Source organism: Caloenas nicobarica, chromosome 20, assembly GCF_036013445.1.
Source record: "Caloenas nicobarica isolate bCalNic1 chromosome 20, bCalNic1.hap1, whole genome shotgun sequence".
NCBI lineage: Eukaryota > Metazoa > Chordata > Aves > Columbiformes > Columbidae > Caloenas > Caloenas nicobarica.
The window spans coordinates 4,856,909-4,871,737 of NC_088264.1; the positions used below are offsets into that span (position 1 = coordinate 4,856,909).

At 38.5% G+C, this 14,829-nt stretch overlaps 1 protein-coding gene across 2 annotated transcripts in view; it reads left to right on the top strand.

The window, feature by feature from the left end:
- RALGPS2 (Ral GEF with PH domain and SH3 binding motif 2) overlaps positions 1–7,956 on the top strand; it is a 102,645-nt gene extending 94,689 nt beyond the window's left edge. For both annotated transcript variants that reach the window (XM_065648937.1, XM_065648936.1), the window contains 3 exons: positions 2,778–2,883; positions 3,966–4,057; positions 6,215–7,956. In XM_065648937.1, the coding sequence (XP_065505009.1) occupies positions 2,778–2,883; positions 3,966–4,057; positions 6,215–6,244 (228 nt within the window). In that variant the 3' untranslated portion in view covers positions 6,245–7,956. The remainder of the gene's footprint in view (positions 1–2,777; positions 2,884–3,965; positions 4,058–6,214) is intronic.
- Positions 7,957–14,829: the final 6,873 nt, after the last annotated feature.

Genomic DNA, 14,829 nt, shown 5'->3' on the forward strand with positions numbered 1-14,829 from the left:
AGTTTTGTATTTTAAATAGTGAACAGGTTTCAGTTATTACTACAGTAATGGAAAATCGTTACGTGAATGTCAGAGCCCCAAGATGCGGTACGGGAGAATCTCAGCGGAACACGTGTGGAATGCTCAATGTTTTCTCTCTCATATGCTGGAATGGTACCCACAAACAAGCAGCCATGATTAAACTATAGCACTTGCATTCTTTTAGAGAAGGATAATAGTAAAAATAGCCGACTTAAAATGAGTCTTAAAGAAAGCATTCACCCTGAAAAATGCAAATACACCCATAAAAAAACCTGTTTATAGTAATCAGACTGGAAGAATCTTGCCGATTTCTTTGACAACATAGCATGCATGAGAGATTTTTCCATGTTTGTACGTACTTGGAAAAGCAGCAGAGACTTTCTGAGGCTTCATGCTCGAGTATGAACCCTCGCTCGTTCCAAGCCTTCTATTCCATGTTATGTTCCGAATTAGACCAGTTTATTGGCACTCTAGAAAACCTGGTAGTTGTTGCTCAGGCACTTTCACTGAAATACCCTGATAAAGACTGATGATGATTTGGGAAGGATGTTCAGCCACTGAGAAAATGAATATTAGAAAGCTGTAAAATCTCAACAGAAGATGAAGAGGAGGAGATTTGTAGGTGTCAAAAGGTTGGAGTGAAAAGTCTGTTCACTGATTAATCAGAGTTTTTGATTCAAAGATTTATGTATAAATGCCTTTGAGCTCAGAACAACCTTAAAAAATGTATTTTTGTGAAGCCTAGCACCAGAGCTGTGTAGTTTTATGTGTATGAGTGTCATTCCAGTGGCCTGTATTAAAAAAAAAAAAAAAAAAGGCAAAGAGAAACCAGGAACATTAAATTACAACGAAGCTTTCGTTCTCTTCGTGTTAACGAAGCCGACTTGCTGTTAGCAAGGCTCCGTGCATCAGTGGACAATGAACTGCCCTGGGGACTGTGTAAACATGGAACACAAATCCAGCCCTGCAGAGGGATGGAAAATGGACATGTGTTTCAAGGGATGAGGGATTGATGCTGGCAGCAAATACTTTCCTTGTGTGGAGCTTTTTACTTTGTGGAGAAGTACCATGATTAACTAATTGTTTTGGATAAAATGAAAAAACAAGTGAGCTCTAGCAGTTTTGATTGCAATAGTAATTTCATGTATTGTCCACCTACTGATATGGTAGATAACAACTAAGATAAGAAAGTGTAAATGTGCCATTTTCAGGGAGCTCTCGAAACAAGTGCAGTTCAAGAGGTACTTCGTTGAATTGTAACCTATTAAAACTGCTCGGTGACTCCAATTTCCCCCTCTTTGAAAATGAGGTATTAATGCTTTGTAGGACTACTTGGAAGTTTGCATTTTGGAGATCCCTTTTAAGTGTAAGTTGTGTCATCTTATTTTTCGAGGCAACGCCTTCAGTGGGTCCATAGCAAGTCCTGAATATCTGTTTTCTTTTTTAAGAACTCGTGACCTATATCCTTATTTTACTCCCTTTACTTGTCTTTATTCCTCCTTTCAGATAAAATTCTGTAACGTTTTTCATTACTGACTGGAATCTTCAAAGAAATTTTGGGTTCTATTTGGAAAGAAGGGATGTTATCCAGCTCTCACTGTAATGAAATGTTGTCTGATCCAGCTTTAGAATTTACTTCCTCTTCTTATGAGGTGTTACCAAGTTTGTCCACCCCGCAAAGGCAGGAGAGTTACTTTACTATATGTGGTTCTACAGGGTTTATGAGGAATGGTTCTTTCCCGTGTATTTATCCACAGTAGCATCACAAAAGGGCATCCGTTTTGAAGTTTGGCAGGCAAGTCTTTCCTAAGAACAGCCATTGTCACTTCTACGCTTGAGCTATCTGCGCAAGCAATCCCTTCAAAGTTTCCAAGCTTTCATATTTCCACTGACATTCTGCAAATGTCAGCTGGACGCGACTGGTAGGAACTCGTGATGGAACAATTCCTTCAAATGTAACTATGGCAACGTAAAGAGGACAGTACACAGATGATGCTTTCAAAAGTTTAGAAGATACAGAGAGACCGGGCCCTTAAATTCTTTTGCATTTGGTTAAAGTACTTTTTGTATTTCGTATATTGGTCTAACATTTGTCCATTTAAAGTTTTGATGTATTCTAAAATGAGGTTTAAAATGTAGACAGGTACGCTTAATTTGTAAAGTTATTATGTCGCCATATAGAGAATATTTTTATAAATTCTTACTTTGCTTGTGATACCCTCAAACTTATTAGCTGTAACAGTTCCTTTTGCTGAAGCAGATTTCTGGATTTGTAATGGTGGAGCAATATTTCTAAAATGATATAAAAGACATTTGATGCTTAATGTTGTAAATCTGCTATGTGGCATTAGGATGAAGAACAAAAGTATTCTGGAACTATAAATTAATGGTAATGACTTAAAGCATCCCTGAGATTGTTTTAGCTTTACAGTTTCTAGTAATGTAATTAAAGAGTGGTCAAAATTACTGTGATAGTTTAGATGTCTATTGACAGGTGTTTTGGGGGATTGTGATATTCCTTTTAATTTGATTTTAATATCGTTCATTGCGGTAAGTTCTCTTTTCACTAATTCCGTATAAAATCCATAAACTTTCTTAGTGTTATGAAGTGCTGTGCTTCCTTTGGAGTTGTTCTGTGTCTTTAACAGTGTCACTGGAAGGAACTGCCCTTTTGAATACTCGTTCTGTGCAGCGCAGTGGGTCTGGCTGAAGCTTCTTGGCTTGGCTTTCATTTAGACCTCTGCTCCTATTTTCAGTTCAAATCCACGCCGAGTAAGAATGTGTCGGTGGTGGGCTGGATGGTGATGATGGCGGATGACCCTGAGCATCCAGATCTCTTCCTGTTGACTGATTCCGAGAAGGGTAAGCAATGCTCAGCACCAAGACTGCAGTGATTCCCAGAATTATTAATAACATTTGTTTTGCCAAGGTCTTCATAAGCAATTAAGTGACATTGGAACAATTGTCTGTGGAGAATCCTTAGTCTTCATTAAGTTCTAGGAACTCTCCAAACTCTAACAAATCCACTTGTAATTTTTATTGGAGGTATTCATCTCTATTCTTTTAAACTATATTTAGACCACTTAGAGGCATTTTCACATATGTGGAAATGTAACAATTAAAAAAATTCCATTATTCAGCCAACGCTAGGTGCTTAACCAGTCCCCTCTCCTCTCCAAATGAAAAACAAAACCCAAACTGCCCGTTCAAATGTAGCTCTGTTACTGGGAGGGGAGCAAACAAACTCCACAACAAAACATGCTAAGAGATCTGGACAATTTAAGCTGTGAAGAAATCGTTACTTTTTCATAGCACTTCAAATTATGCAGAAAGAGATAATGAGAAGTTCTAATAAAGGAGCTAAACATTATTTATTGCTTTGTCTACTTCAGCTCTCCTTACATTTTATTTCCAAGCATGTATTCTAGCACCACTGATACAGTCATGTAAATTAGGAGTGCTCGTCAGCTTAAACTCAGCAACCGCAACCTGAAATGTTTTTTGTAATCCTTGGCCTTTCTGAACGGTATGTTTAGGAACAACTTTCAAATATTTTTAAATGTAGCTTTCTGGAGTGCGTTTCAGTGCTATCCTGCACTTCATTAAAAAATTATGAAATGATATTATAAACAAATTGCAGTAATGGCAACAAACAAAAACATTTTTGTTGTATGGTTCTGAGAAATGTTTTATTCTTTCCTGATTGACACTGGGGTTAGTCGAAGTCTAGAATGTTGGAAAGGAAGACAGTTGAGCTGAAACTTCTCTTGGACTAGGTCAAAGAAATAAGTTGCACTTCTGCCAACATGTAAAGTTACAGGAACCTTCTGCTATTAAATCTTTTCATAATGTTTTAGTTAGAGTTACTTGAATATGGATAGGATTTAAGTATATAATATTCTCTGTATTTCCTTATCAGTTTTTTCTCTACCTTTCTCACTCAGGCAATTCGTATAAATTTCAAGCTGGAAACAGAATGAATGCAATGCTCTGGTTTAAACACCTGAGCGCTGCCTGCCAAAGCAACAGACAACAGGTGAGAGCAGGACATGGAATATGAACTGACAGATCTTCACGATGACCGAGGCGTCACTTTGTTCACTTCGTATGAAGAGTAAACTACTCTGAGCAGCCTGTACATGGATTTCACAAGCTTATCGATTTGCCTCAGCGTTCTGTTTTCCCCATGGCAAACAAGTCCTCAGAGTTTCTGTGGTAATGAAGAAAGATTTGAGGCTATCTTGAGACTCACTGGAGCAATTGGGGAAATGGAAGGGATGCTCCAAAATATCTGTCCGAGTGGCAGTATTTTTGACATTGCTCATTTTAAAAAGGCTATTTTACAGTTATATAAACTGTAAACCATAGCATTCAATATCCATTCCGGATAACTCTGCTGTAGTGCCATTTGGTCAGGTTAGTGCTGGGTACATTTGGCAGACTTTGACAGCAAAAGTAGAATTTTTCATGAATCAAAAAGGAAGATAAGGCTACTCCAACTCCTGGTAAACTCTGTTGCCATATAAATTCTTACTGACCTTTTTTATGAGCAAAATAATTTTGAAGTTACCATTTCGTCTTCCTGAAATCTCCCTTTTCCTTTGCACATTTGTTTGTGGAGTTCTCAGGGCAAAAGTACCACTGAATTTCAAGGGGAAACAAAAGGACCTTTCTGGGTCCTTCTGTGCTTTTTCATTCAGTTCTGCTTCTGACGGAAATCTAAGGAGTAAAGAGGGTTGCAGAAGCTTGAAAGTATTTGAGACAGTGCAAAAAAGAGGAAATAGTGTTCCTGGCTGTAGACGGTGGGAATAGTAGCAAATAGTGGCAAAGAGTCTGCAAGAAAGGGATGACTTCCAGGCAAGCCTGAAAACTGCCCTCTGAGGAGAGCTTTTATTCAATAGGGCTTAACAGTACTGTTTAATGCAAACTTGTTTAAAGCATTCGGGCCATAGCTTGTGCGAATCAGCAGGTTTAAGGATCTTGGCAGGGCCTCCTGTGGAAAATATGACAGCAAAGTTAAGATAAGTAGAGGAGATTTTAAAAGAAAAAATAAAAAGGGAGTATTAATGAAGAAAAAACTACTGTTAAATGGCCAAAACCCTTGCTACCATAATTTGTAGCATGTTTTTCGTTTTCTGACATTTTATGTAGTTGTACTTACTATATGGGTTCTTGCAGCATAGTCACTCCCATGGAAGAAGCAGTGCTTCACAGAAACATTAGGTTACAAAGGTTGGGTTACTGTAAAATTTGTCTCTTGACCATGATTTGGCTCCTGAGCGGTGCTGTCCCTAAAGAGGTGCCTTATGGTACTGCTTCAAATGGAAAATGCTGATCGCTTGTTAACAGCATGACTCCCTAAGAAAGACTCAGAGTTTGAATGTGCTTTTGATACAGTATAGACACCTACCTGGTTGAAAAATATTAGGAACTGTTTTAACAGGTGTTATTTTTAGTTTTAATGATGGAACTTTAGCCCAGTTGGTAATTCTTGCTTGTACAGGCAAATGGTAAATGCAAAGTAAGAAATGCTCGCTTCGAATCTGACCAAACTGGGTATTTATGGACAGTCATCAGGAATGTGGTGGCTCTTTAATAACCTGAGTAAACAAGAGATGTTGCTGTCGGGCAAATTCCTGTTGGGGGGAAAATGGGGATAGAAGCTAACATAACGCAAACCAGCTTTAATCTTCATGAAGGGGAATGATGTCTGCAGCAGCATTCAGATTTCCTATGGGAAAAGCACGGGCAAGTGTTTATGCCTCGTTTTTTTAAATTAGTCTTAAAAATACTAGGGGGTCTACATCAATCTCTGAACTGTGTGCCAAGAATTCTCTAGCTGGGACTCAAGTGAGAAGGTTCTGCTTGTGTAGTTTGATGCTGAGATTTATCATGTTTAGGTTGTTTCGCTGACAACTTAAATCTTAAATGTCATCAAAATTAGTGAGATCTAAGGCCGTATAATAAAACTGTAAACCACACAGCAGTTTATTGTTTTGGTTATACCTGAGTTTTCTACAGCTCTAAGTATACTTGTATCGCTGAATCGTAGTTGCATTCCTGCTCTTTTCTTTTGAGACAGAATGAGCATCAGTGACGTATGTTTAAACATGTGGCTAGTCTGTGAAACAGTGGAATGTAAGTAGCTACTACCCAAAGTAAAATCTGTTATAATTTATATTTTTGTTTTCAGGTTCCTGCCAACTTGATGACCTTTGAATAACAAGCTAATTCAGAACAAAAAAAAGAACAGTTTGCACCATCTCATAATAGAGAACGAGGTCCTGATGAAAAACGTGCCAGCTGTTTTCTGTGCCAGAACAGAGCCTGTCAACTTGATCTCTGGACTCTGGAGCCCTGAACAAAACCACTAATAGTTGGGGAGTAGAGTCCCCCAAATTAAAAATGGAATTGCAACATGAATTGCCATGGACCATGCTTCGTTATGTTCTCTGAACTGACCTGTGGAAACCACTGCCTTAAAGAGTGAAAGGAAAAACAACATGAAACACCAAATAGTGTGTGTGAAACTTCTGGCGGTGCTGTGCTTGAGTTAAATAGATTGTAGCTAGTTTGAGTTTCTTTTAACTTTATACTAATTTTGAAAATAACTCACCTTTTTAGGCGTTCTTAAGGAAACAAGTAAACTGGTATTGAAGAGTTGCATCAAAAGCTATGTATGAACCAGGTAAGAGGTACTACATGTTCTAGAGATGTTGTTTAGACTATACCTGGAGTTCTCGATGGGAGCTCGTCCCAGGCACACTTCCCCTGGGGCAATGTTATTTCTCTCAGACCTACGAGAATAAGAAACGTAACAACAGCAAGTTTAAAGTAGCAGTAAGCTTGCAAACCTGAGTACTGTACGGGAGTCGTATTCCCTACAAGTGGCACAAAGGCTGAGCACTTACACACCAAAACATTTTTTGGTACGTTGTTACCTAATTCCTGGTTAAAAATGTAGTTCACGTGTTTTGGGTGGTCGGGGCGGGGTGTGTGTGGAAGAGACAAAACTGAAAGCACTGTTGGGTCAGAACTGAGTGTTTTCTTCCCATTTGTTTCTACAGCTGTCAGTCTCCTACATACAAAGGTTGAATGACAAAAAGAACAAAAAAAACCCAAACCAAACAAAACACCCCTGGATATAGTTCACTGAGACATTTTACTTCTCCGGGTATCTGTTAATTATCAGTTAGGGACCACTGTCAGTGAATGGTGTTTCTTGATATCACTTAGAAGTTCTACGTTAAAAAAAGATAGAGGCACAATTTCACGCGTTCATGCTCTCATTTGGCAATAACTGATTTTAATATCTGTCTTGGTCAAAATAATTGACATTGTGCGGTATTGATAACATGGCCTAAAGCAGACGTTACATACAGAAGCTCTTTTGATCTTCAGGCAAACAATTTATTAGAAGGTAGGATAACCTAAGGAGTAAAAAGGTGTGGGACTATCAAAATTCCATCCTTGACAAGAATAATTCTTGGTCACTGAAATTACTCGCAGAGTAAAACATGGTTGTAAAAAGGGAGCCATGCTTTGTATATGTGTTTTGCTTAAGACTTTGATTCTTGCTTTATTTGGGTTTCTTTCATGTCACCTAGATAAAGTTTTCCTGGATGATTAGTTTTTATTTAATCTTCAAAAATATGATCTTTGTAAAGCAAGGAAACGTTGTCCAAAATAGGACTCCGATATCAGAACTTTGAAGCCTGTGAAAAAGTACTATCTGTTCCATTGACATTGTGGTTTAGTGGCCGTAAATACACTTACAGATTCCACCATGAATACTTCTTTTTAAAAAGAAACAAGCTACCTACCAGTCTGTGGCAGAGTTTTCTGACTATCTAATAAAGGTTTCTACTAGTAGCGATTATTTTGAAAATGTACAGTTTGTTCATTGCATCCAAGTAGAAGCCTATAAATTAACTTTTGGGGTTTTTTCCAGAGTCAAATTAATCTCTTAATGGAAATGATTAACTTCTGATTTCTGGGGGGCAAAAAAAGGAGGATAATCCAATCTCGCAGTAACAATCTCAAACAAAACACAAAAACGCCAATCACTTGGTGACGTAAAGGGTATCAGGCTAGTTTATATTTGCAAGAACTGTTCTTGTGAATTGGCTCTTGGTAGAAAGAAAACAGTAGCAGGATGCTTCTGGCGGAGTTACACCACAAGGTCCGTGGGAATTTGTGTCTCTTTGCAAATTTTGTTGTCGTCGTTTTGATGAGGAATGAGTCGTGTGTTCTGATCCTGAACTCCTGTATTTTGGGAAGGGGTTACTTGTGCTGAACCCCTCTGCACTTCGTCCAGCTCTCAAGTTTTGCCCATGTTGGGTTTAAGACAACATCCCCGTAGCCAGCAGTGTTACTGTAGGAGACTTTGCACAACTTTAGTTCTAGGTTTGTTGGGGTTTTTTTGGTTTTTGGGGTTTTTTTCTGATTTTAAAAATTACTTAATGTGTCTTTCTTCTCAACAACTTAAGTGTTTGGTTTTTTTTTTAACGACGTGTGTACTTTTTTTAAGCATTGTGGATAATAGCCTGTGGATTTTGAATTTTTAAATAAGCTATTATAGGTTTATTGCAGCATAACTTTATCTGTTGTTCTGGTAGTGAAAGGAAACATGCAACTGGGAGCCACAGCCTGACATGGTGCGGCTTTGCTAAAGACAGAGCCAGGTCAGAAGGTGTCATTTATTATTGAGCTGTTTTGTATTTTTGCAGGTGTTTTGAGTTAGGTTTTTATGGTAGGAAGATGGTAGGGAAAACAGTTCGCAAATCATCATTTAGTGAATTGTTTCTGTTACCAACTTGCATTGTTCTTCGGCTTCCTACTCTTCCTCGGTTTTCTACTCTCAGATACACTGGGTTTTGTGGGAGAGATTGAATATTGTGGGAGGAGTTTCTTAAAATCTCTAGCCAGAATAACTAGAATGATGAATGACAACATGGAAAACATTATTGGCACTTGTTACAATGAGTAGTTCAGTACTTTCCTATTGCTTATCTCCTCTTCAGCCACGTAGTCCTACAGAGAACAATTCAGAAATACTGAAATGTGACCTACTTTGAGATAAATGGTGCTCAGAAAGAGGTAGTGCTTCTGTTCGCAGAGGGAAAGCTGCCTCAGCTAAGCTTTGGAGAAGACTCACACAAGTCAAATGCACTGTAGAGAAATGTAGTAATGCTCTTTCTCCTTAAAAAAGGGGTTACAAAACAAAATATTTAAAACTAGTACTGAGGAAACTACAGCAATGAGCTCGTGGTATTCAGGTAAGACTGTCATCCAGACTACTTGGCAGTTTCTCTTTGATTTTCATTTTAATGTGTTGCTCTAATTCTTTATCGTCTTAACAACTGCTGACATACTTCAGCTAATATTTGTCACTTTAATGTTTTGATTTGGAAACTGAAGATGCCCTGATTTGGAGGCATCTGAGCAAAAAGTCTTCAGAGTAGATCTGTGTGGCGAGACTTGGCAGGTGAACGTTGCTCGCCTGCTGACTGCTAAGCTGACAGTCTTGGGAAAGACTGAGCAACAGGGAATGCCCGGTTTATGAAATTGGTGCAAGACGTTAGAAATACGTAAATTGCACTGGTGGTTGAATATTTACGGCTAACTTTTATCTTTCTAACCTAATCCGTACTAGTTTTGGCTAGGTTTTTCCAGCCTGACTTCTATTCCAGTGTTCTTAGACAGCAAGTAAGGAGATTTATTTTTGAAAAGCCCTGATAATTTGAGTAAGCATAGCTCATCCCAGACATATATTTCATTTTGCAGACGTTTCATGCCAGAAGAATATTACTTAGGCTATTACGATTCATTAAGTATTTAGGTGCAAGTTACAGGCACTGGAACTACAAATGCTAAATGAATGTGTATAAATAATTAACAAATAAGCTTTAGCACCCAGCTTTAAAATTGTGTTACTGTTAGCTCTTTTAAACCACTGTGAAAATTATATCCTACTTAAGAAAGATCTGAAAAGGCAAGTGCCGTAATGGCAGACGTTATTTGTCAACTCCGCAGCTGGCGTATGAAGCAGCTTCCTAGTTACGCAGATGTTTTAGCTCCTGCTTGAGGAATCAATGTCTCTTTTGGGGAATCAGCTGATGAACTTTCCTCCTCAAAACACAACTGCAGAGCACTTGAGCTTTTACCAAGAAAAGTGTTTATAGAAGTACGCGTATTTGAAAACATATTGGGAGCAAAAGAAAGCATAGAAAAAACACAGCAGGGTTTTATTATCTTTTCCTCACTAGAAGTAAATTCATCTCATCAAATTTTTCTTGCAACATCAGCCTCCTCTATTTGCATTTATACGTTTTCAATAATAGTCCTTTTCTATTAGTATCAGACATAACGAATGTTAAAAGGAAATTCTGTCCCTTCCAGCAGAAGTAATTGCAGGGGTTTTGTGCTGCGAAGGCACTCGGGGGGGTGAGGTCCCTCTTGATAAAAGGCAGATTGATCTCATGGTTTTGGTTAACTGTAGCAAATCTTGTCCAAATCAAGATAAATCAGGGGGTGTTGCTGCTTCTGGCTCACGGTGACATTTTTGTTCATTTTTTTAATCCTTTTTTTTGGATACCAGCATTAGTAGCTCCAGTCTTTCCATGGCCAGCTATAGCATGCTGCCTGTTGGAAGCATCAACACACCAGGGCTGGTACTAATTCACATCAGTTAATTGCTCATTATCCCAACAAGGGCGAGTTTTAAAAGTTTTGTTATTATTTAAGTGTCGTCTTCATTTGTCCTCTAAAAGTGGGTTGTGCATTAGGTGATTTGGCTTGGGGACATCATTAAAAGAATCTATACAGGTGGACATGGAGTTTGTTTGTAGGGCTTATCCTTTTTTTAAAGCCACCGTTCTAATTTTTAATGCATCAAGAGGGCGAGTGCTTGGATTTCAGGAGGACTTTTGTCAGTGCCTTATTAACTTGAAGACCAACTCCCTGATTTCAGTGCTTGATGGCAGATTGCGTAATGTCTCCTTGATGCACCAAGGGGTAACGTTCCTTACAGTCATTACGTTTCTGCAGAAGTTAGTTGTTTTGGTCAGTGTAAAATAGCTGTGGCTTGAGTTGCTTTAGTATTTTTTTCTGTATTTGGAGAGCGTTTTTTTTTTTAGGAAAAATGCAGAGGTATTTGGTAGCTTGGGCTCGTTCAGCTTTTATCAAAGTAGTTCAGACTTCTTCAAAATTAATTTATTTTTATTTTAGTATGTCTCTAAATAGATTTAGTTGCGGAGGAAATTGCAAAGGGTAGTCCATGTTGTGGTCTAGACCACATGAACTTAAGAGCTCACATTATTAGAAAGAAGCTTGTTTTTCTCTCTCTCATGTTGATTTAAACATCTAATAACGTTCTTACGAGAGGTTTTATTTCTATCAAGCTTTTTGTTAATGTAAAATAAATACAGGAAGAAAATTGTTTGGGGAAAGAGGAAGATTGGTGGTTAAATCTTATTCTTTCTTAATATCCCATAAGCTTAGTTTTTGTACGTTTTATTTCTAGTGCCAACACTATGTAGAGAGTACTGTCTTTCACTGGAACGACTGCTAGAGATTTAGTAGCAAGACTTTATAACCTTTGGAAGGGGAAATGAAATGAAATGTGTTGTTCTTAAGCAATTAAATATTTGTTTTCCTGGAAGACATCTTTAGGAAAACATAGCAGTTTTACTATAGCGTTTTAGAAATTCAGATGTTGGAAAGGGAAGGATAATTTGAAAATTAATCTTACGCTTTCTAAGAATCTTCAAAAATGATGGAAGGGTTAGGACAAAGGAGAAAAGTCAGGTTACTCAGATTAGCCGTGCCTGTTGCAGAACAGAGCTGACAAGTCTTCTTGAAGGTTACGTTGCTAAGACAAAAGGTGTATGGAATGTAATGCAGTGCAAGTTCCTGCAGGTCACGGCGTGGTTATGGCTGTTAGTCCGGTCTTGCTCTTGAATGACTGAAGTGTTGTAAATATTCTGTTTCCGTTGTGTGTTTGATTAGCATATTATTTCTCCTTATTCGGGTGCATTCTGGCCTTCGTATGTGTCTCCTGAAGGTATTTCTTACCATTCCAAAGCTGTTCACAGATAAAGCTGAAAAGCGGTGTATAAATTAACTACATGTTGAAATAAAGAGTTCTAGGGTGCCTCGTTTACAGGCGCTTCTAGCTCCTTGTGTGCAGGAGCATATCCATTCAAATACTGCTGTACTGACGTGTGAAAACCACCAGGAAAACATATATATGTTTTATAACAATCCTGCAAGGACCAAGCATCACTGGAAGGAGGATCAAGGTTGTCATGCAGTAAACACAAGCCATTTTGAATATTCCCTGCTGGCGTGAGGCGTTCTGGGGTAGAGGGATTGCACTATGATCTCACTGAGTGATGTGCAGTTTGGGTGTCCTCGGGCTTTTTTCTTCAGCTTTTTTAATACTTCATTCTCTGTGTGCGTGTGAAAAATGTGTGTTTGCGTAAGCTAGTTTAAATGAATTTAAGTACAGGTTTCAAAAATCTTTCCTACTGAAATAAATGATTTGAAAGATGGCCTGTGTCTGAAGTTTTAATTTCTCATTAAAAAACTGCATTGGTTCAGCAGCCAGGTTTTGCAAGGTGGAATTTGACTGTCTTTCAGAACAATGCAGAGATCAGCTGGAATTTCAGTAGCTTTCTTTCAATGAACCTCTGAAACATAGCATGTAAATATACCATTATCTGTTGGTACAAAAGAAATCAAACTAGCAAGAGAATACAGTTCACTGAAGATATTTATGTTTGGTTTTAAAGATCGTTCTGTTAAGTGGTGTGTTTTTCTCTCCATGGTAGTTTATGATGGTTTTTTTCTGTTGTCTCTATGCTTACAGATGTGGTAAATTTGCACTCACTGAAAGCAGTCATGGGGCAGATTGGCTCTTAACTTAAGGAACAGCTACATGGAAGATAAATTAAGAATGAATTAATAGCATGCAAAGCCTTAACTTGCATTAGCTTTTTGTTTGGCGTTGCTGCTTTACTTTCTGTGCCTTTTTAATTCTGTTCAGCCTTTACCGAACAGGTTTGTACAGCCCTCAGTGGGAAACGCTGCGGGGTCAGGTTGGGAAACGCTTGTCAGATTGTCAGCCTTGGGCTCCTTGTCGTGGGTGTTTGTTTTTATCCTTAATGGAACAATTCATTTCAAATGTATTTACAAAGAAAGGAGGAATAAAGTAGATTTTTGTAAACGCTCACCCACCACCAACCTTTTTCTGATTTCCAGATCACAGGGTTTGAGGAAATGCTTTGCGCTCAGTAGCATAAAAAGGAACAGAAATAATTAGCTGGTGATTTCTATTTTCCTTTTCTTGTTTCTTTTTAAAGCTTTTGTTCCTCATCAGTTCCGAACAAACAGGTTTTCTGATGAGCTGCATTGTTAGCCGGAGTGCTGACCGTGTGCTCTCAGGCAGGAGCCCGCGGCTGCCAATCCAGAGGCACAGACAGTCAAGTGATTCTTGGTTCGGATGCCTCAGAAAAAACTTTTTCTCCTATTCCAGCTACATGTCTGTACAACAATGCTAGTGATGCCAAGTCTGGCTCTCTCCTCTGGCAGCTCCATCGTTTATCTGTGACTCACGTCCTTCATATACTTTCTTGCCTTTAAATGCTTAAAGGCTATAGCATCTTTCTGCAGTGCCTGATAGAAGTACCTGGAATCAGAGTTCTTGGAAGCAGATAGATATAGATGTATATACTTTTTTTTTTCCCTCCCCAAATCAAGGAACATGTCAAGGAGTCCTTTTCCTCTTCCCTGATCTCCTTGTCTCTTGGGCTGCCGCTTACAGGAGAGGCCTCCAGTCTGCAGAGGGAGAAGACAGGTCGGGGAAAGGCACCTCAACTCTTCTTTGCTTCCCAGCTGCAATGATTTTCATTCTTTTGTAACTTTATCTCTGTTTTTTTTTTTTTCTCTTTGCATGTGAAGGAACCACAGTGTGGGGAGAGCGAGAGGGCTTAGTGTCTGTGGGAGAAACCAAACCACAGATGCATTAAATAAGCCAGCTGAAAAGAGATGATATTTTCCCTTTTTTGTGTTAAGCTTCGTTTTTGTAAGTGAGAATGTTCAGTACCCAAAATGTAAGTGGATGATATCCAGATGTAAGTAGATGATATGGTTTTGGCATGAACCATGTGCCTTGATTGAGCAGTGGGGAGATACGTTTTTATAACAGCAAATAAATGGAATACAGAAGACTGAATCTATGCTTCTAACTTGTGAGTAGTAGTTTTATTAGTTTTTCACTTAAATTGAGCATTATTACTGAAACATACATTTTTACTGGGTAATATTTATCTTTGCACTGGTATTTGCCTCTTTCAGGTCACCATTTTTAGTTCAATTTGGTACTTAAGGACAAAATGCAGATGCAAAATAAAACCTCCCGCTTGTCTCCCTGAGCTGGTACAAGTGACTGCTAATTGCTGCTGTGCAAAACGGGCCTTTACTGAATGTCTTTGTCTTGCTCTTCAAAAGAAGCAGTTTGTATGTAATGTGCTTAAGAGGATAGAGCATTTCAGGGACCTGATGAAAAGTTCCGGTGTATAAGATGTTGCAGTTTTAATTCTGAAATATTCCAAAGGGCCTGCTCGGAGGACATCTGCAAAGGGGAAATTGAAGGTGTATTTTTTCAGATTAAAAAAAAGTGTGTGGGGAGATTCTGTTTAGCAAAACCCAAAATGAGTACGAGCCATTTTTTAAGCTAAAGAGAGACCTTGTACAATAATACAGCCAGCAGCAAAATGCTAATGTATCTATCTTTTTTTTTTTTTC